Source organism: Delphinapterus leucas, chromosome 4 (genome assembly GCF_059928025.1).
Source record: "Delphinapterus leucas isolate spDelLeu-1000000601 "Yukka" chromosome 4, BTC_Dleu_Yukka2, whole genome shotgun sequence".
In the NCBI taxonomy this organism is placed as follows: Eukaryota; Metazoa; Chordata; class Mammalia; order Artiodactyla; family Monodontidae; genus Delphinapterus; species Delphinapterus leucas.
This window is the reverse complement of record NC_143132.1, coordinates 81,411,527-81,433,212: the sequence shown is the minus strand read 5'-3', so window position 1 is coordinate 81,433,212 and position 21,686 is coordinate 81,411,527. Positions and strand designations below refer to the sequence as shown.

The window sequence follows — 21,686 nt, the reverse complement described above, 5'->3', positions numbered from 1 at the left end:
ACCACTACTTCATGAGTTACACAAAAATGGACATTTGGTTCACTGTACCAGATACCGGAAATGTGTGTTCAGAAAAGCATTTTAAAAACTCAAAATATTACTTATTTCTAGAAAAAAGAGAAATTGTCAAACAGTTTTCCAGAGTGGTTGTACTGTTTTATAGTCCCACAAGCATTGCATCCTTGCCAACATTTAGTGTTGTTAGTCTTTTTAAATTTTAGGTGTTCCAGTGGGTATCATTAAAGTCTCAAGAAGGGGAATGACTTCAGCTTAAAAAAGAATCACTCTGACTACAATGTGGAGAAGGGGTGGGAGTGGGATAAGAGTGGACGTGGTGAGACCTGTTAGGTGGTGATTGCAACAGCCCAGGTGAGAGATGATGGCGAATTGGTTATGGCAGTGATGACGGAGATGGTTCTGAGAAATATTTAGATGGTAAAATTAATAGGAGTTGGCTGCTAATTAGAAGCACTAGGAAAAGCCCAAATTGTTATTTTTTGTTTATTTGATTTTGGGGGATGAAGATCACTTGGCTTGGTTTTGTATATATATATATTTGTGGTGCCTTAACCTCCAGTAAAGGGGACTGCTTAAATATGTCACATTACATACGTACTTTGGGATAGCATGCAGGCAGGTATTGTAGGAGAATATTTCATGATATGGAAAGATGTTCAAAATATATTGTTAAAAAATAAATTTCAAAACTACGTACAATATATAGTATAACCACATTTGAATAACAGTACAGAGAAAAGACATCTGAAATGAAGTAAAGTGTTAACTGTGATCTCCATGTTGAGTTTTCAGAGTAGTTTTAAATTTGGGCTATGTCTTTTTCTGTTTTTCTACAAAGAACATATGCTAATTGTGTAATATGAAAAAAAGTTATTTAAAAAACACTTAACATTTCAAAAAAAGAAATTTAAGAGCACAAAACAAGAAGAGAATCTCATAGGGATGGGAAAGGTGTTGGTTAACAGCATCCTCACCTCTTCTTTATCCTCAAATGGCTCACCCTATACCTTCTGGGCGGGTCACCTGGCCGGGATTCCTAAGCCTCTCTCAGATTTTGAGAATCTGAGAATGGAAGGGCTTAGTGAGAGAGACTGGGCTGAACTCAAACCCAGGATTTTGGAATCCATGGAGCTTTCTCTGATCCCTGTCCCCAGCTGAGAGTAAACACAAACCTCCCTTGGATTCCAGTAGTATCAATCAGTTCTATCTATTATCTCTCTCACTCCATGGAAATGGCTTGTGCGAGTTACCCGTGACCTCCACTGTTGCCAACTCAGTGCCCATCCTCACCCTACTTGACACATCAGAAGCACCTGTTGATCTGTCTCCTGGAAATATCCTCCTGGTTACCCCTACTTCACCAGACACTCTTTTGCAGTCTCCTCTGTTCTTCATCTCCCCAACCTCTTAATCTTGGAGTGTCTCAGGGCTTTCTTTTTTCTCCCTAGACCTATTCCCTTAGTGATCTCATCCAGTCTCAGCTTTAAATACTCTCTTACATACTGATGACTCCTAATTTCTCTCTCCAGCCTGGATCTCTCCCCTAAACTCCAGACTTGTATATCCAAGTCGACATTACCATTTGGATTTCTAACAGGCATCTCAAAGTTATTTTGTCTAAAACACAGTGCCTCTTCTTCCCCTACTCCCACCCTCCATTTGTCTTCCTCAGGCTTTTCTATCTCAGTAAATGGCAACCTCACGCTTCCCTGTACTCAGGCCAAAAACCTTGGAGTCGGAACTGACTCCTTTCTTCCTCTCACTCTACAATCCAAAACCTATTGGCTCTACCTAAAAATATATCTGGAATATGACCTCCTCATGCCCTGGTCCAGACTACCATCTCGCCCCACCTGGATTACTGCAATAGTCTACTCCTTGGTCTTGCTTCCTCCCTTACTCCCCTGCAATTGATTTCAACTCAGCAGCCAGTGATCCTTTGAAATATAAATCAGATTATGTCACTTCTCTGCTCAAGACCTCTAACAGCTAAACACTGACAGAGTAAATGCCAGAGTCCTTAAAAAACCTACAGGGCCCTAGATGATACGTCCCCAGTTACTTTTCTGACTTTCTCTCTTACTGTGCCCTGTCTCACTCCCTCTGACCCATTGTCACAGGCCTTGCTATTCCATAAATAGTCCAAGCATATTCAAAGTCTCACGGCCTTGCTCTTTCCTCTGGCTACATGTTTTTCCTTCAGATAACCATCTGGCTACTTCTGTATTTATTGTCAAGTCTTTGCTCAAATGTGAGGTCTTCCCTGACCCTCCTATTTAAAATTGCAACCCCCATCCCCATCACTCAGCATATCCCTTTCCTGCTTAATTTTTCTCCGTGGTACTTAACATCATCTAATGAATACTATCATTTATTTGTTTCATTTGTTTTTTTGCTCCCTTCCCCAGATGTAAGATCCTCAGCAAAGATTTATATCTATTTTTTCCCCTCCACTGATCCTAGAGCAGTACCTGGCATAGAACAGGCACTATTCATTGGGTGAGTAATACTCAGTATGCTATAACTTGTATTCTGGTTTCATGCAGACAAATATTTCTCCCACTAGCCTGTGAGCTAAGGGGAGGGTGGGTTTCACTGCGAGGTCCCTCTCCCCAACCCCTGCGGAAACGTCTATCATGGTGTCTCACAAACAATAGATGTTTGATATATGTTTGTTAATGGAATGATGGAAGCAAAGAATCACCCACCTTAAGTATGGAGACAAAGAAGCCAGGTCACGCAGGAGAGCCCTGCTAGTGTTCAAGGTGGTCATAGCGAACACCATGATGTCTACTCCAGGTCTCCTGCCAGCAGTGCCCAGCACACTGATACCTGCTCTTCTTTTCTTCCTGGTAGGAAGTACATTGGAGTGTTAGCCTCCCTGGGGTTGATCCTTAAGCAGTAGGGGAATTAATTGGTAGATAAATGCCCCAGCCTCCTTGGCCTCTGGTCAATGTGGTCAGACTAAGACAATGCCAGTAGTGTTGAAGTAGGAGCTGGAGAGTAGAGCATTTAAACATTTACAAGGTCAAGAACAGGGATTTATTTGAAAATCCCATCCTAAATCTCTATTTTCAGTATCCAGCAGTGTCTGGCATCTAGTAGGTGCTCTGTGGATGCTTAGGGAATCAACAAACATGCCTTTAATGGTGGGACTGAGCAATCTTCAGAGCTTGCTCAAAGGTGAGAATGATGTTAACTGTTAAATCTGCCTACACACACACACACACACACACACACACACACCCTCTGAATTTCCAAGGAACTCCTTTCTCCTTTACTTCCTAAGAGATTTGGGAAGTAACAATTCATCAGTGCCCTCACTGATGTAGGAGGTTAGGCCAGGATGGCCCTCTGAGATCATCTAGTCAAATCCAATCAATCCCTGAACTGGGGCCAGAGCCCCAATGTTCCACCTCCCAGTGTCCAGTCCTCTTTCCACAGTAGCCACTGAGAACATTCCAAAAAAGTAATTTTGGAGGCTAACAGCCGTGAATATTTTCAGATTCAATTTCAGCAAAGTGTTACCATTTAAGAAAGTCTGCCAAAAAGATAATGCAGATGAAAATGTACTGTGTAAACTGTGAAGTGCTATCCAAACGTTAGCTATCTGAGGTCCACTGCCAAGGTCAACAAGGCCTGGGTGTAGAGCCAGCTCTTAAATTGGAGGAGCTAAGTAAAGGCTGGTCATTCAAGGGGCCCCTTCCGAATGGGACACTGGTGTCTTTGCTGGGATCAGAAGGACACAGTGGCTTGTCTGTGTGCCTCTTTCACCCCCATCCCGCTAAGTACAATACACTTGTGCTGAATAAGATCAATGCTTACATTGTATATGCGATAAAACTGATGATTTTCCAGCTTCTTTTCCTTTTGCTTGTGTTTTAGAAGCCACACACTAAGCCCCAGCCACCTGTACCACCGGGCAACGGACTGTCTCTCCAAGGTTTCCAACTGTCTGGGTACGTGAGTGTTTTTCTCCCACATTAGTTTACATTTGTCCCAGCTGCACTACAATTTAGATTCTGCACATACTCTGGCTCTCAAAACCGCATTCTTTTGCCCTCACACTACTTCTTTGTCATCTAACAACTGAAAAAGCATTGTTTCCTTGACTTGGCTCGAGAATGGGGACCTCGATGAAGAGTAAACTTCACATTTTCTGGGCTTTCTTATCCTAGTGCCCAACAGGAGAAGGGAGGCCCAGTGTTTGGTGACCTCCTGCATTAGGTTAACGATTTGGATATGGGCCCAGGGGGATAATGAGCCCATGAATAATAGGGAGCTGATTGTCAAAGTCTTATCATGGTGAAGCTGAGTGGCAGAGCTTGCTTTGTCCTGGCTCCCTTGCCTTCTCCCCAAGCATCTCTTAATCTGTCGAAGCCAATGGGTTTATGTGGCAGACATTCATTCCTCACAAGCTTCGATTCAAGCGGCTGTGCACCAATTCAGGCTCAGATGTTTCTACACTTAGGGCTTGTAAAACAGTGAAAGAAATATAGCAGATAAATTCACAGAAAGCCTTCTGTTATAGGCTTGAAAAAAAGACCTACTCATTTCTCTACTGTAACAGGAGTCTTGAAAAGCCCAAATTAAGGTGCAGAAAAAGGGTGAAATGAGAACACTAAAAGGCCTAATACTGCAGAGAGCCCCGCAAACTTTTCCCAAGTGATATATATATTCCCGAAATCATGAGTTAAATTCATTTCACCTGCATTCTCTAATCAACATTGTTTTAAGACCTGCCATGTCCTCCAAGGAGCACGTGGCCTAAACAATGTTTGCCTGAGATATTTTCGGGAACTTGGAGTCAGCTGTGTGTATCTAGTTGGAGCTGGGCTGGTTAAGACTGGACAGGAGCACGGACCCTCCAACTGGGCATGCGCGGTGTCCGCTGGGTGACCTTTCGACACCGGGCTGAAAACTCCACCCTCAAGATGTGCAGAGGCCTATAATAGCCTATTGCAGAACCTCGATTCCCGCACCTTTTTCCAATCACCTTTCCCATGCTCCCCATGCCTCAGTCGGCCCTGACGCTTGATTCCTAAACCTATAAATATCCCCGCCCCTTGCCTTGTAGGAGGCAGTTTTCAGACTTGATTTCTTGTTTCCTCTCTTTGCTGCTTTCCCATTAGGCCCTCTTTCTGCTGCAAACCTCGGTGTCTCAGCATTTTGGCTTGCTGGGCGATAGAATGAACCTGGTTCGGTAACATGGTTCAAACTCGGAAGAAAGGTTTTTATTGCTCTATGGCTGGAATAAACAAACAGCCATAAGCCTTCCTAAGTTGTTGTTTTTGAGGGAACTATTAGGAAAATTTCTACTCCTTAAGGTCAAACCTTTTGGGAGGGAAAACTAGGGAATGGGTGGTCTTAACTTCTGTCTGGTTTTCCGAGAATCCATCTAAGGGGTTGAGCTGGATGTATCTTGGAACTCGAAAGTCCTAGCCTAGTTAGTGATCTTTTACATGCAACCCAGGGCCCAAGCGTAAGCTATGCTTTAAAAAAAAGTAGACTAAGGGCTTCCCTGGTGGTGCAGTGGTTGAGAGTCCGCCTGCCGATGCAGGGGACACGGGTTCGTGCCCCGGTCTGGGAAGATACCACTTGCCTCGGAGTGGCTGGGCCCGTGAGCCGTGGCCACTGGGCCTGCGCGTCCGGAGCCTGTGCTCCGCAACAGAGAGGCCTCAACAGTGAGAGGCCCGCGTACCGCAAAAGAAAAAAAAAAGTTGACTGAAAGTTGGCAAGTAGGTGGGTTCAAGGAGAGGGGGTGGTGTCTGCTCACCATTGGCTGCGAAACCCGCTCTGCTTTCTACTCTCCTACTCTCTTGGGTCAAATGTTTGGTCAGAGCATAAGAGATGAGGCGATGGGGCAGTTGTACACAAACTATCAACTTCCACAGTCCTAAGGCTAAACAGCTGAGAGGGGGAAAGAAAGATGCCAGGTGGCTTCTGCTTGCTTCAAGATTAGACCACTGAGGGCAAGAAAGAGGCGGGTTTCAGGCACTTGGTAAACTGAAAGCAAACTTCTTTATTGTACACAGTACAGAATATAACGCAGCTTGGCAGGATGCAAACGGCCCTGCGCAGGGGAAAGTATTTCAAATCAACTGGCAGGTTAAAGCCTTTCTGCACTGTAGACTTTCCACACTCTGGAAAGAAGCAAAAACAAGAACAAAGAAACAAAACCATCAGGGAGGTGCATGAATCCGATGGGAAAGCAACGGTGATGCTGCCATCCTGTGTCCCGAGACAGCACAGGCCACGTGGCTACAGCGGGGGAGGGGAGCTCAGGCTACAGAGGATACTTTTCAGTACTTGCTAAGACAGCATAATAAATCCATCAAAAAAAAAAAAAAAAACCCAACAAAACCCAAACCCGGATAAGTAAAGAAAGGAAAAAACAAATCCTATACAGCATTTACAACAAATTAACCTCTAGCCAGCTGGGGGTAAAATATGCATCTATGTATAGACTATGTGTAGGTTAGAAAGCTATAAATACCGGTTTGGAAAGTCCTTTGATTAGAATACAACGCTAATTAAGGCCCAAGCTACAGGTTCAATACCTTTGTGGGCTAATTAGCTTCCAAGAGAGGAAAATCTTGTATTTCCATAGCTATAAAATGCACCCCTTATCTCTGTGACCCTCTTCACAAATGTGCTCCTGGTCACCAGGGGGACTGTTTGAGACTACAGAGCGGTTCCATCAATAGAGAAACAACTCAAAGCACTGTCCTTCGCATATGAAGAGTAGCATAGTCATTCTTTGTGTGCTAGGTGTCAGGGGAAGCACAGAATCCTATCAGCAGGCAGCAAGGTGCTACCACTTTCTAATTCTTTTTCCACTACTTTGAGCTTAACTTTCATATAGCTTTAGCTGGGTTATTTAAAACTTTCCCAATATAATACAGCAATCGGAGAAAACCTTTTTTAAAGTGGCAGGAAACTAAGATGCTAGTACTGCTTTACCTGTCAGTGTCGCACATAAGTCTCAAACCCTATTGAATCATATGCAGGGTTTCAAGTCCAAAAATTAAAAAGGAAAACAAAACAAACTGATATGGAAATTGTCATCAGTCATGCCCAGGGAAGAATCCCTACCTGGGGTTTTCACCAGGTGACCAGGTTTCAAATGGACATGACATGTATTATGTACATATGCTTTCCAGAGAGGGCATGTGAGGGAACATGGGGGACTATACACATAGAATCTAAATGGTGTGTCCAGGCTGCCCTGCACACCTCAAAAATGTACAACTCAGGTGCAAATGTTCCATCAGGCTGTCTGGTGCAGAAAGCACAAAGCAGGCAATAAAAGAGGGCTTGTACTCGGCTAAGGGGACACCCCCAGCAAAGCCCCTTTCAAGCTGCAGCGTCTTCATAAGTTGGCACTGCCCTGTTTAAAGGGCGCAGTGCACAGTTACCAAAAGGTTTGTTTTTTTTTGCTTTAAATACCAAAACTACAAAAATCAGTTTATAAACTGTTTTTCCAAAACAACCACCAAAACAAAACAATCCCCCGAATCAAAGCAAAACAAAATACTGTCAAAAGTGTTAATCACCCTTCTCCTAAAATTAAAGCCATCCACACACACAGCCATGTGACTGGGAAGAGAAAGGGGGCTTGCTCTACTTGGTGACCACATGGCCAGAAGGTTCCCAAGGGTAGCAATGGTTTATTATTTGAGAACCATGGAGTGGGTAACAGCTGTTCATCCTTTTTCCCCTTCTTTCCAGACCAAGAGGAAACATTTCAGATTAAGCTGGAAGAGCTCTCTGAGTTTTAAGATATATTTGTAACCCTTCATGGTTTGAGCCTCCCCAACTTTGCCTACCTCCTCTTCTATGGGTTTGTGACATCTTTTTCAATAAATTGTGCAAATCAGAGCCCTTCTACGTAAAGGCATTTAGTAGTCCACGATCAATGCAGATTGTCACACACTCTGTCCTGGTTTGTGGGTACTAACCTGAACAAGGTATTGCTTTGCATATATTGTCCATGGGAAGGAGGCTCCATTTCAATTGCTTTCCCAGAAACCTTGTCAGGTTCAGAGTTGAGGCACCAGCCTTTTGGTGGTTTTCTGCCCCTCCCTGTTCCCACTCCCCTGCCAAGGTATCTGTCTTTAAGGGTGCCGATCCAGAGACAGCTTGGGTTCTCCAGATAATACTCAAAGGGCAAGCTTTGGGAACAGCCAGAAACACAAACAAAACCACTGCCCTCGTTTGCCTGAATGGGAACTGCTAGCTCTAGGGTTTGGCCGCTCAGCCGCTCGGAAACTTAGTAAGCAAAGCCTTCGGCATAGGGGAGGCTGCTGCAGCGGTCCACATCCAGGAGGTAAGCAGGGTTGTCTTCAAAGTGGGTCAGTGGCAGGGTGTCCTCCTCGCTGAGGTGGCACTCAGACTCCGCTTTCAGGAACGGACGTTGGTTGTCGGGGAAGGCCATGGAGAAAAGGGCATCGGGGTCGCAGACAAACTTGTAGACGTATCGTTCCCCAGCCACCTGAAGAGAGAAAACACACCTTATGAGGCCCAGCTGGAACAGGGCGTGGGCCGGGGCCAGGGCACCAAGGGAAGGATGAGATATTTGTAAGTCACCAAGCTCTCAGGGAGCCAGGGACCAAGAGGCTCATTGGTAGCTGATTATCCAAATCATTCAGATTTATTTTGATAAACTGTGGGAACCTGTTACCTGCCAAGTGTTTTGTTGACACCACAGCTTAGCAGTTGAAAAGAATATCTGAATTTCAAACTCATATTAGGTTCTTTTAAAAGAAAATCCTCACTGTGTTATACTCACAGCCTAGAAACAATGGTTATGTTGAGGTTGGTGCCTGATATTACAAGATATAAGGATTGAAAGATGCAGGAGTCAGACCATGTGTTCAGTTCCCTCCAAAGTTTACAGTTTTCCCAGGACAGCTTTGCTCTGAAGGGCTAGGAATTCAGAGAGCTGTGTGGGAATTTTAAGTTTGTTCCAAAACCAAACAGAACTGTTTTGGCTTACCTGCAGTTTTACATTACTCATTCCATGGTTCTGCTACACTGAAGGAACTGATGACTACCTTTATATGAATTTTATACATTATAATATTACAAGAACCAAATGGTCTTGATTAAGGGTGGCAGATGTATACAATCAATCATCCCTATTTGGGTTGTTAAATCTCTCCTTCCCCGGCCCAAGAGTCAGCTCACGTATGTGGAAGAGGGAAGTAGGAGGACATAGTGGCAATGATACCAGCTCATAAGCCAGGAGTGGCTGGCTCCCAGCCTTGGCTCAGTCGCTAACAAGTCTCAACCTCTCAACCTCAATCTTCCCTTTCAAAAACCGAGGGTATGGGACTACTGCTTTTCTGAGTCCCTCCCAAGACGGGCATGCTACCACTCCTCTTTTATTTAGTTCTCATTTACTCATGGGTCATGTAATAAATATAACAATGATCTCTTACACTGGATAGCACATTACTATTTCTAGAATGTTTTCACATATATTACCCTTTGAGATTAGATTAGGGACTATTATCTACATTTTTACTGGAAACAGGCTTTGGAAGGTTGACTTTCCTTAAAGCATAAATGCAGTACTGGATCTGAGCCCCCCAAGTCTCATTCCTGTGCCTTCCTGTACTTTTTGCCTGTTTTATTCTCAGAAAATTCTCTCCTACTTCCTTAGAAAGCCTAGGAACAAGTTCATAGGGACAACTCGTTGCCATTAGTTCAAGTTAACTGTGTCTTGATTACATTCCCTCAGACTGGATCTGGAGTTGGGAAACAGCAAAGGAGTAATGGCCCTCCTTCCTGAGTTTAGGATTCTACCTGATAATGTTAAAACTAAAAGGGGAGAGAGTGTGTGTGAAGTTTGAGGGGGAAAAGGCAGTGACTGATAATGGGTTCAAAGTTTCTTTTTAAGGTGATAAAATGTTCTCAAACCGATTGTGGTGACGGCTGCAGTACCCTGTGCACGTACTAAAACCCCACTGAATTTAACCCTTTAAAAAAGGGCGGAAGTTGGGTGGGGTGACCACCCATCCTAGAGTATCTATCTATTCACTCTGTGACAAGCACTGAAGTCAAACCCTCACTCCTGCCCCAAAGGAGCTGATACTCCTGTAGCAGATACTGACAAGCCAGGGAGTAACTTACAATACAGACAGTAGGGGAAGTGATGGAGATGAGCCCAGGTGCTCTCAGAAGCAGAAGAGGGACCATGTAACTCAGCCTGAGAACTTCAGATTCTTGGAGTAAAGAGGTGATTTACTGAGAAAACAAGTAGGGGCTGGCCAGGCAATGAAGGCGTTAGGAGTGTTCTTCGGTAGGACGGTAGTTTAATAGGTATTTTTTCATTTCAAAGTATGCTTGATAACTTACATGAATGTGATATGTATTGTTCGGTAAACAAATATATTAAGAGAAAGATGGCTGTGCTAGTGAAAGCAGCCAAGTACAAGTGAGGAAATGAGGGTTTAATGGTGCCTTGAGCCTGTATGAAGCATTAAAAAGTCTGGATCTTATCCAGAAGACCATCCATGAAAAGCTGTTTTAGTATTTTTTAAGGAGATGAGAGGAATATGGGGTCATATTACCACCTGCCTCTGAGAAAGATAAGCCTGGCTTCAGCGTAGACAAGTTCTCAGCAGCAATGACCATATACTTCTGAGTGCATCTTGGCATCTACCAGGTAGACTGCTTAAATGTGTAAATGCTAGAATCTGGGCAACGGTACAGTATAAAATCTGATGGCTAAGAAAAACCAATCAAAGATTTTCCATTCTCATCTTCTGCCTATCCACAGGATTTTAAGATTGTGGATCTTCACCACCTATCGCAATAAGGATTTTGTATTGGCTTCCTCAAAATTACACTTCATCCTTTTTTCTGCTACCTGCTACCAGGTGATTCTGCCGTTTTGCAAACCTTGGGTTTTTAACTTGAGTTCCAGTTTCTAAGGTTCTAAAAGAGAAATATGATTTTTTTTTTTTTTTTTTTTTACTGCCCTAACACTTTTGGGAGTATTAAACCAACATATTTGGAGGTCTCGGTGTTTCAACTAAAGACTTCGCCTAAGCTCTCATGGGAGGGGAGACCTTCAAGTCGATTCCCTCACTTGCTCCTTTATGGATATAATAGTTGGCCTAAATGTCTGGATGTTTTTGTAAGTAGCGACAGTTTAAAGCAGAGGAGCCTAATTTTCCTACAGTGTCTTCCATACACAACCTTTGGCTTTCACGTACCCAACAGCATTAAAGGTGCTCCTTATTATCTCATTTAACTTAAGTTTTTCCGAGATGTTTTTCCTATCACAGAATTACTTACGAGGCTAACATGTCCTCCCAGTCATCACATACAGTTTTATTTCAGAAGCCCTTGACATTTTGAGAGTGGTCAGAGTGGTCTAAGCGTCTCTAGTAATCGCTCACCTTCTGCATGATGCCCTTTTCATAGTAATAGCGTAGAGATCGGCTGAGCTTGTCGTAGTTCATGGCTGGCCGGTTCTTCTGAATGCCCCAACGCCGAGCGACCTAAAGAGACAGGAGAGCAATGGAAACTCATTCCCTGGGCTTAGTGGTTTTCTCCCAATCCCAGGAGAGCCAGTTCTAGAACCTGACTGCTTTGGTCAGTGACCCATTTCTCTGACCTGGAAGGAAAAGCACTGAATTCCCTCAAGACCAAACATTCAGCAAAGGTGATGATTCAGTCAAATGCTAAGAGGTGAGACCTAGAGGTAGCACTTTAAGATTGCAGAGGGCTCGGCTAGCATCCCAGAGGAAGCAGGCTCTCTACTGTTTCTCCACATATGAATTATCGACCAATACCCATAGACCATTAGCATGTTGCCATTAAGTGCTATGGTTTCTGTAGCAGTCAATAAGGAATAATTAGAATGGTCATTCCTGAAACATTAGAAACACACTGGTGAGTTGCTAATGGGCCAGCAGAGCAAAAGTTCAATTCTAATAAGATTGGAGAGGGGCTGGTAGATGTTTACTTATAGCAGCTCATGGAGTAAAGGGGAATCGGATCATTTCAGCCTGCTGCCATCCAATCCCCTGCTCCCAGCAGACTTGCAGAATGGACATTAAAACATGTAGCACCATTATCCACTTAATGAAAAATTAACAGGGCTTCCCAAACAGTTCTGAAGTGCATTATATCCAACTTGGTCCACCTCTGAGGTGCAGTGATGGGGGGGTGTAATTGGAGGTTTGGGCAAAGAGACCTTATAGCAAGAAAACTTCCTAGTGGAGTTCAGCAGGACAGCCAAGCAATTTCTGTTCTCAAGTATCTCAACATCCCAAATCCTACTTATAAGGATGACTGTCGAGGTAAGAGAAGAATAACCTTGGAAACATGAGTTCTTTAAATGTATGCAAACCAGGGATCATGTTTTGAACATTTTGGGTCAGTTTTAGAAACTTAAAAAACCAAAATAACTACATTCCTTTTTATTAAAAAAAAAAAGATGAAAAACATGGGATGAGAAGTAGGGAGACTGCAAGTGGAAAAGGTGGATCATAAAACCACATTTCACTTGAAGTATTCTTTAAAAGTATTTGGGACAGAATGAAAACAACATCTTCTGAATTCAGGATTCTAAGATGACCTTTAATAAATACCAAAAATAATCTGGTAAGTAAGGAAGAATGCATCTGTCCTAATTATATTACAGTAATTCAATAGCCACGATTCCACTCTGCCTTGCAAGACACTGTGTGAAAGTTAAATTTCCATTCGTTTGCTTTATGCCCCACGGCACACACGATTATCCCTGGCTCTCCCCCTTTCTCCACATTGCACCCTTTGAAATGGCCCAAAAGACAAAATGAACCAAAAATACATAGCCTGGTTAAAGAAGACAAACATTTTATTTTACTATTATTATTTTTGGCTGCACCAAGCAGCATGCAGGATCTTAGTTCCCCGACCAGGGATCAAATGGTGTCCCTTGCAGTGGAAGCGTGGAGCCTTAACTACTGGACCGCCAGGGAGGTCCCGAGAAGATAAAACCAATTTTTAATCAATTTCTATTTTTAACCAGTTTTTAACCAATTTCAATTTTTAACCAACTTCTATTTTTAACCAATTTCTATTTTTAAACCAACAGAAATAGGGGTAAGAAAGAACCTGTTAAGTCAATACGTGTCCTTTTACCTGTTCAGAAGAAATGACACCATGAAACTGTACTTGAACTGCTGTCAGACACAAGTGATGCAGGGACCCTTAAAAGAAGCCCAGCCTCATCATTTTACTATAGTCAGTGGTGGAAAACAATTCGTGAATATTTTTCAACTTCAGCCGTGACCTCTCTTTGCTGTCACGTGCATGTGCAGTAGCTTGCTGGAGAGAGGTTTTATATATGCACAGACTTCAAAGCAGCTCTGGTAGCCATAGTTACTGACTCATCCTCTTGGGCCAGGGCCCTCTGATTCAGTAGCCCTCACCAGGGCTGCTCCTTCTGCAGTAATCATGATGCAGCACAACTGCAGAGCAGCTGGGAATTAGGGCTGTCCCATTTCTTGGGGGAGGGGAGCAGGCAATAGCTAGCTACCAGCTCCTCCTTTCTTTCATCTTTCACATTCGTTACTTTGATAGCATGCATCTTGAGGACGGAGGCCGAAGGAGTTTTAAAAACAAACAAACAAGAAAACCTCACGTCTCTTCCTCCCTTTTTAAGAGAGAGCAGCCGCAGCGCAGGGAGCGGCTCTTTCTAGCAGCCCGTCCTTTTAAACCTCCCCACGGCATCAGTTATCTGCCACATGTTCAACAAACAACCCTACCCCCCAAAATATTCATTAATGCAGATTCACAGTTAAAATGGCTCCAGATTAAAGCCGAGTCAGTCATAATTGAGAGGGTGCTAAGCTGGATGACAATCAAAAGACATTTGATTAGGAGGCCTGCCAAAAGCAGTTCCAAAACCACAATTTCCATGCACAGTGTAATGGATATTATGGATAATTACCCAGAGTGCACTACTCAGCCACACAGCTGCCTACAATTACGGCCCAAACAGCTTCCTCCGCCGCTTCACCCTTCAAGCTTCCCCCATGACAACTTCTTACAGCTTTTTCGAGGAGTTGGTATCTTCCTGACAGTAACAAGAGTAGGGCCCTCCAAGTTATACAAGGATTAGAGAGCGAAAAAATTCAAATGCTGCATGTCCCGAGGCCAAAGTGCACATGTGTAACAGAGCTGATCCTGGGTTAAGAGAATGGAATATTCGGAGTTCATGGGATGCTCGGGGATTTCAAGGTGCGGCGGAAAGAAGTACTTCCCGAAGAAACAAAGCTGTCCAACCAGCTGAGGGAGGCTCAAGGCCACCACAGGCCTCCCCTGTGACTTGGCTGCTTGGCATTTATGTGAGCATTCTGGCTTAGTATTAGCTTCGTTATTAAGAAAGCCGGGGCCCTTGGCCATCTGTTCATCATTTTCTTTACCACTGGTAGGAGAGCAGCAGATTCAATAACAGCTTTACAAAGTGTCATAACCAGGTTTACCTGCAGCTATACAGCCTGTGCTTAGGCCAGAGGCAGTGGCAATAAAGTAATAAAAGCTCCTGTTTGCAATGAGATAAATCAATAAGGGCTGCCCACATGACAGACTGACTTTCAAAAAGCCTTAGTGAGTCTGGGCGACATGCTTTCCTCAAGCCTCACATAAACCAGGCCACGTTATGAGGAAAAGAATGCAGGGCGGATGCTCTCCAGTGTGGCTGGAAGCCACAAACACAGCTCCACTTCTAAACACGACTTAGCCAAAAAGACACCCTTAGGAAAACACGGCAGTACCAAACTCTGGCTTTGAAAGTAGACTGACTCTTAACAGAAACCGTTTACAATATGAGGTGTTGACATATTTCTATTTTTTTGTGAATGATGCAAGATCGGGAACACCATACATATATCTTCTCTAACTGCCTTTAATGAAGCCTGCCTTCCTCTCCTATCAGTCAGGATTCTCCTTCAGTCTCCAATCCACACATTCTCCTTTGCTCATCTTAACTTTCAGGCTACTTTCTTCTTCCAAATCTCCTGCTGTTAACCCCCATACCCACCTGTCCCCCTGGTGTGCTAAAGTGAGCCCTGGAATTGATGGAACAACATCTACAACTGCAGTCCCTGTTCAAACTCCTTGCGAGAGCATTGGTCCCATTCCAATCACACCCAACTCAAAGATACATTTTGCTCTGCTGGTTTAATATGTAACACCTAAGTATATGCTACCAAAAGAAACATATGTCGTATTTTCAGGGAAGTTATTTCTTTTCTATTTATAATCTCTCTAGATTCTAAATCAAATAGAAATCAAATCAACCCCTTTGGGAATTCCCTGGCGGTCCAGGGGTTAGGATTCCGAGCTCTCACTGCTGAGGGAACTACGATCCCATAAGCCGTGTGGCGTGGCCATAAAACCAAAACCAACAAACATAAAACAACCCCTTTTGAAATATGCCAAACTCAGAGCCTGATTTAATTTACTTTGCAATATTCAGGAAAGGAGGAGTTCCATGATGTCCTCCCCCTTTTGAAGAAATGGTATTGGTTCTGTCCACTGGCCTTTCTGTCAAGAGTCTGGGCAAACAGACAGTAACAATGTTTCTTCTTTCTATTAACAAAATAATGAAGGTTTGTGTCCTCTCACAACCATTGTGATACTACATTTAAAAAAAAAAAATCTAACTTCCTAAGATTGACCCATCTCTGATAATTTTATTTCTCTAGGTTAGAGCCATTTGAAATACACAGTGGGGTAGTTGCAACCTATAATATATTACCAAAATGTCTTAAAATCTGTTCATGTAATCTCTGGTATAAGGCTATGACATATGAGGGTTGACACCAAAACAAGTTGGTATCACTGAAAGAACACTTGAAAAAGACTTTCCAACAGAGAGAGCAGACCCTATTAGAATGTAAGTCTTCATGGCCTCCCTCCCCAGAGTTTGCAGAAGTGTTACTAATACATTTTATATATTCTGCAGTGGAGAACTCTGCCTGTCTGTGAATTGTAAGTTGTCCTATTAATAGAAAAGGCACTGCCAAGCCCATTGGCCAGGCTAGAATCTGAATGAGAAGGAAGAGCATATTTAACACCGTAAAAAGGCTCAGTGGAGAACAGGAACAAACATCAACAAATCAAATCACCTGATCCCATCTTCCAGCGCTTACCTCCTCCGGTTCTATCAGCTTGAACTCCATGCCTCGGCCTGTCCAGGCAATGAAGTGGGCATTGGCTGGGTCGTCAAGAAGGGTAACCAGGAACTGCCACAGCTGAAGGGAACCTCGCCTCTGGTAAGGGGGCCCCTCCCGATACATGGTGGGCTCTTGTTTGACTTTGCCTGTTTGAGACAAAGACACATATGTGGTACTTTAGTCTCAAGTTTCTCAGCTGATTTGGGCAAACACTTAATTTGGCATCAAGACCGATGAACGTACTCTGACATCTTGAACCTTCCAGCTTCCCAACAAACTGGATGTGGCTACTTACCTTCCAGTCTCTCAGGAACAACACAGGTGTCGTCAAAGTACAACCGGGGATCCTTCTCATATGAAAAACCTGAAGAAGAATTTAGAAAGAACATGTTGCTTAACAAATTGTGTTCTCTGAAAACTCTGGATTTAAGGACTAAGATAGGATTCTACCATTTCAGGTCCTCAGCCTGATGAAGTGCTCTATCTATGCCAGACTGAATTTTGGAGGGAACTTCAACTTCACCAGGACTTAGACGTTCTGTTCTGATGCAATCACCTGCGCTTCAGTCAGAGCAGCATCAGTTCCTGCTATCAGAGCTGAGACTCTAGGGAGGCACTGAGTCACCTGTACGTTCCTTTGCATCTTGCTTACAAGGTCTGCATGGATCAGTGTGTCCGTGACTAAGCCTTTGTATCTGAAAAGACATCTCATCTATTTCAGTTGGCCTTACCGGGTGGATTTGGTTGATCTATAAGTGGCCTAGCCGTTTTCCTTTTAGCAAATATTAATCTCAACCTTTCTTACTGCTTGTCTAGGCTGCCCACACACCTCATTCAGTCATGAAAAAGCTTGGAGGGTAGAGAACAATGCCAAATGAGTAAAGGCTTGGGCCTGTGCAGGATTGTGACAAGCAATAATTTCAAAAAGTTGGAGGTATTATCACCTCCAGACACTGTGGAAGGAATCTGAAGAGACCTTCTGTCAATAAAACTTGTTCACTGTATAGACAAGGAAACAAAGGGGAATTGACTGGTCCAACAACACATGTAAGTGGAAATGAAAGGACGGCAGGGCAAAAAGTGGAAGGTGTCAAGAAGGGTGGCCTGGCATCCTAAACCCACCAACCCTTAATATGCATTCAACGCTGACCACCAGGTCACCAGGCACCCTGACAAGGCCAGCGGCTCAAGCCAAAGCCAGTTAGTAGACAGGAGTGATGGGACCACACCCTTGGCTGCGGTCCAGCCTGTTCCAGGGGGCGAGTGCTCCTGCATACTCTCCTCTACCCGCACCCTTCTCAAGAGGAAGCACCAGGAGCTCCTGTCTGCTCAGTGGTACTCCCTGTGCTTGGTTCTCTGATCAGTTCGTCTGGCGTGGGGTCCAGTCGTATGAGTGTCAGGTACGTGGTAGGGGGAGGGCAGAGGAGGCTGCTCTGCAGTGAAGGGCTAGCATTAGATTTTGAGAGGGATTTGCTCTGACTTAAAATCCCTGGGTAAAGGTGCCAAGAAAGAATCTGTTCTTTTTCTTCACAATCAGCCCAGGTCAAGTTCTCCTTGGCAGGATCAGCACAATTTTAAAGAGGCCTGGGGTTGGGAAAACACTGCCCAACCTGGAGGAAACAGACTGTTTTAAGGTTCTGTATTACTCATTTTTGTTTCCTCAGCTCCAAGCATTATTTCTCTGCTTAACTACAAAGGAAGTATATTTTATTTAGTATTTAATCCAATAAATATTTATGCCAGGCACTGTGCTAGAAAGGGGTAGATAGAAGAATACAGACTCCGTGCTTGCTCTCGTGGAGTTTGCATCCCAACTGGTGGAGACAGACAACAAAGTAGGGAAAAAAGAGACATGGTGTAGTGTGGAAAGTGTGGGCCCTGGAGCCAGACTGATAGACCTAGGTTAACTGTGTGACCTCGAACAAGTTAATTAATTTCTCTCAAGTTAATTTCCTCATCTGAAGACTGGGGAAGATAATAATTCCCACCTTATAGGCTTGTGAGAATTTAATGAGTTGATACATATTCTGTTCCATTGACCGATTTATCTTTACAATAGAGAGCTAAGAATAGCTCCTGGTACATAAGTGTGCAATACATGATAATTGTAAGAAATTAAGACAGTAAGTACTTGTACATTGTGATAAGTGCTATTAAGAGATTAACTGGATAATATGAGAGCTTTTTCTTATATTGTCATGGATTCTAAATACCTTTAGTAAAAGGACATATCCTGAATATCTTAGCCTCCTTATAGCACCTGGTACATAAGTGCTCAATAAATATTTGAATAAATATGAGGGAATCTATAGTTTCCATTAAAAGATTTAAGAATGCAATACTAACTTTTAAGTTAGGGATTCAGGGACTCCTATAATTTATTTTCCAAGTTGGTACTAGGAAACTGACTTATGACAAACTATTATACTTTATATTAACAAGAATTACATAATCCATCATGCTTCATGCTTTTTGCCTTGGCTACCAGGAAGCTACGTATTTCCTGACTTTCCACATGGATTTTGCTATTCCAGTGATGTTTTAACAGCCTTATTATAAAGTCATTATAAATAAACTACAAAGTTTACACACATGTCAAAATTGCCATTTTATTTTTAGAGCTTTTATTCCTCTAAGGTAAAGAAAATACATTCACAGTTCACAGTATATAGGGAGAAAAATGTAAATCTAGATTAAATTCTAGGTTTGGTTTTTCAAACTAATCAGATGAAGCCCTGCCCATGAGTATCGTTTTGGTGTACTTCGTGCTTTCTAGTCATTGCCACGTGTGGTTCTCTAAAACATCTGGAAGATGCTGTTGGTTTAAGTGAAATTTAAGTCAGTTGAATTTGCACAGCAGTTACATCAGTTGTGGCCACAACCATCTAATCACTCAAATAAAGGTGGCAGGAAGGAAGAACCTGTTTGAGGGACAAAGTGGAAATGAAAGATTCCAAACAGTATGCAAAGATTCCAGGTGAACGCTAAGGCAGGGTGGCTGTCTTAGTAATCACAGATGCCAATCAGAAACACTTGTCTCACTATTTCACGGGCATCTGTGGTCAAGCCCGTATAAGGAGGAGAGAAAAACCATGTCAGGGTAATTGAGAGCAATTAAGCATGCAGATCTCTTTGAAACTAATTTCTTCAATGTGTATGGGGTCAGGGAAGAAGTGGGGGAAAAACACAAGCTCGCAGATATTCTGTGTGTAGCAAGCAGCCCGATGCCTTACTAAAAATATTTCCTTTAAGAGCATGCTCCTTTCTAAATGATGTAATCATGCAAAGTGTTTTCCTCCCTCTCTTCCCTCACTCCCTTCTAGTTCGCCTGCTGCAGACATTAACTGCTGCTATAGAAACATTCGGGAACCTGGAAGAGAGCCCCACACAGCTGTGCCGATCACGGCCAGAGGTCCAGTAGACTGCCCTTCCTTCCCAGGGCTGGACACTCGGAATATCCCCGGGTGCCCGTGGCAGCCACACTGGGTCTCCCCTCTAACCAAGTCAGTGGGAGGCAGCCACCCATAGAGACCACTCTTGTGAACCACTCACTCACAATAACCAGCCAATGCTTCACAGTGCTATCTTACCGGCTCTTTCAACCTTTCTCTAAAACTCTAGAACAGTGGTTGTCACCCTGGGACACATGAGAATCACCCAGGAAGCTTTACAAACTACTAACGCCTGAGTCCTACCTGGGACTCTCTGATTTAATTGCTCTGGGTGAATGAAGCCTGGACATCAGAAGTTTCAACAGTTCCCCAGGGGATTCTAATGTGCAGCCTAAGCTGAGCCTCATGACTCTGCAGTTGTAGTTCTCAGGTCAGTGCGCGTCACAATTGCCTGGAGGGCTTGTTGGAACACAGTGCTGGGCCCCTCCCCTGGACACTGATTCAGCAGGTCTGGGGTGGGCCCTGAGAATTTGCTTTTCTAACAAGTCCCAGGTGAAGCTGACTGATGCTGCAGGTTTGGGGAATCACACTGCTCTAGGTATTTATGGAGAGATGTATAGGACAGAAAACAGGACATACTTCTGGGGAATGTGTTCTAAGAGAGAAATCCTTCCCTGTTTCAGCGTTCAGAAGAGAACTCTTGAAGGTACCATCTCAAGTCGTGACATAGTTCCTAAGTGCCAGTTTAGGTGATAGTGTTATCTACAGCTATGTATACATAACCTCCTTGTATGGAAGGGTGGAAACCAGACGGGTGCGTGTTTTCCTCTTAAAAGTTAGGGTCATTACTATGGAAAAGGATGGCAGCCCTCACAGGTCAAGAGCATGCCTCAAACCCTGTGTGCGAGATAGCTGGGGATCACGATAAGTGAACTCTCGTGTTCACAAGCTAAGGAAGGTTTAAACTACAATCTCACATCTTAGCCCGGAAACTGTGCAACTTTAAGCTTCCTTGAATATTATTATCTTTTAAAGAGCTACTTACCTTCATGGCTACTGGAGAAGTAGCCCCCTCTCATGTAGGACGACTGGCAGTTAGGCACTTCTGAAAGAGAAACAGACACACACACTCCTGTCAGCCTCTGCAGCTGAATCAGCACATCGGTCCAACTGCAGCACTGCAGGAAAGCCCCTAAACCTTCTCCTGCTCCAAGGTCATGTCTTTTTGGCCTTGTCTTGGAAAAGGGGTACCACTCTAGTAAGCAGCGTGGGAAACACTATGTACCACCATCTGAACGGAGGACTCGACTCGCAATCAAGAGAACTGGGAGGAAAAAATACTCTCATAACTTGCTCATTTTAGAAACTAGTTAACGTCAAACCTCGTGAGAGAGTTAACGGCAGAAAAAGAAAATGGCTTTCAAAAGGCCAGCGTGGCCTTCTGCCTGTCCCGACTCAGGGGCTTTGGGGTTTGGAGGGGCAGGAAGGTCACTTTAGAGCTTCCCCAGTTTGCTCTCCTTTACTGCTGATGGTCATATCCATTTCTGCTCCAAGAAGTGAGAGTATTTTTAGGTCAAAGAGATGAGGGGATGGGAAGTGATGAAGCTAGGACAAGAATGGGCAGGAGTGAGGAACTGCAGCTTGGCAAGCCCATTTCTCCCACGTTATTACTGTTAGAATGGAACCCATGCTGAAGCGATCTCTTCTTCAGACACCATGTTATCAAGGTGTCCATCGAGACAAAAGACAGTGAGCTGAGCTGTGCCCATGTGGGATGAGGCTTCACCCTGGGAACACCTCTCAGATCAAAGCACTGTAGATACAGTAACATCTGCTGGGTGTCTTGCTTTAAGGGAGTGGGATGGGGTGAAAGACTCATAGGACTGATTAAAATGTCAGTCCCAAAGGGAAAATGCTGCCAGTCATGACTGCTCCTGAGAAAAATACATCAGAGCCTTCAGGAGGAATGCCAGTGGACATTTTATAAGCTATCGATACCTATACTTGGTAATTTTTCCATCATAAACCAACAGATGTCTCCCTTCTGCCTACCTCCCCAGGCTTTCCCATAAGCAATTTCTGCCTGAATTGA

General features: G+C 43.7%; 1 protein-coding gene across 1 annotated transcript in view; it reads right to left on the bottom strand.

The window, feature by feature from the left end:
* Positions 1-6,028: 6,028 nt before the first annotated feature.
* The window catches only part of ETV5 (ETS variant transcription factor 5), a 56,379-nt gene continuing 40,721 nt past the window's right edge, over positions 6,029-21,686 (bottom strand). Inside the window, exons 9-13 of the mRNA XM_022570269.2 lie at positions 20,640-20,699; positions 16,498-16,566; positions 16,179-16,348; positions 11,430-11,531; positions 6,029-8,512 (exon numbers count right to left, since the gene is read on the bottom strand). Of these exons, the coding sequence (XP_022425977.1) occupies positions 8,291-8,512; positions 11,430-11,531; positions 16,179-16,348; positions 16,498-16,566; positions 20,640-20,699 (623 nt within the window). The 3' untranslated portion in view covers positions 6,029-8,290. The remainder of the gene's footprint in view (positions 8,513-11,429; positions 11,532-16,178; positions 16,349-16,497; positions 16,567-20,639; positions 20,700-21,686) is intronic.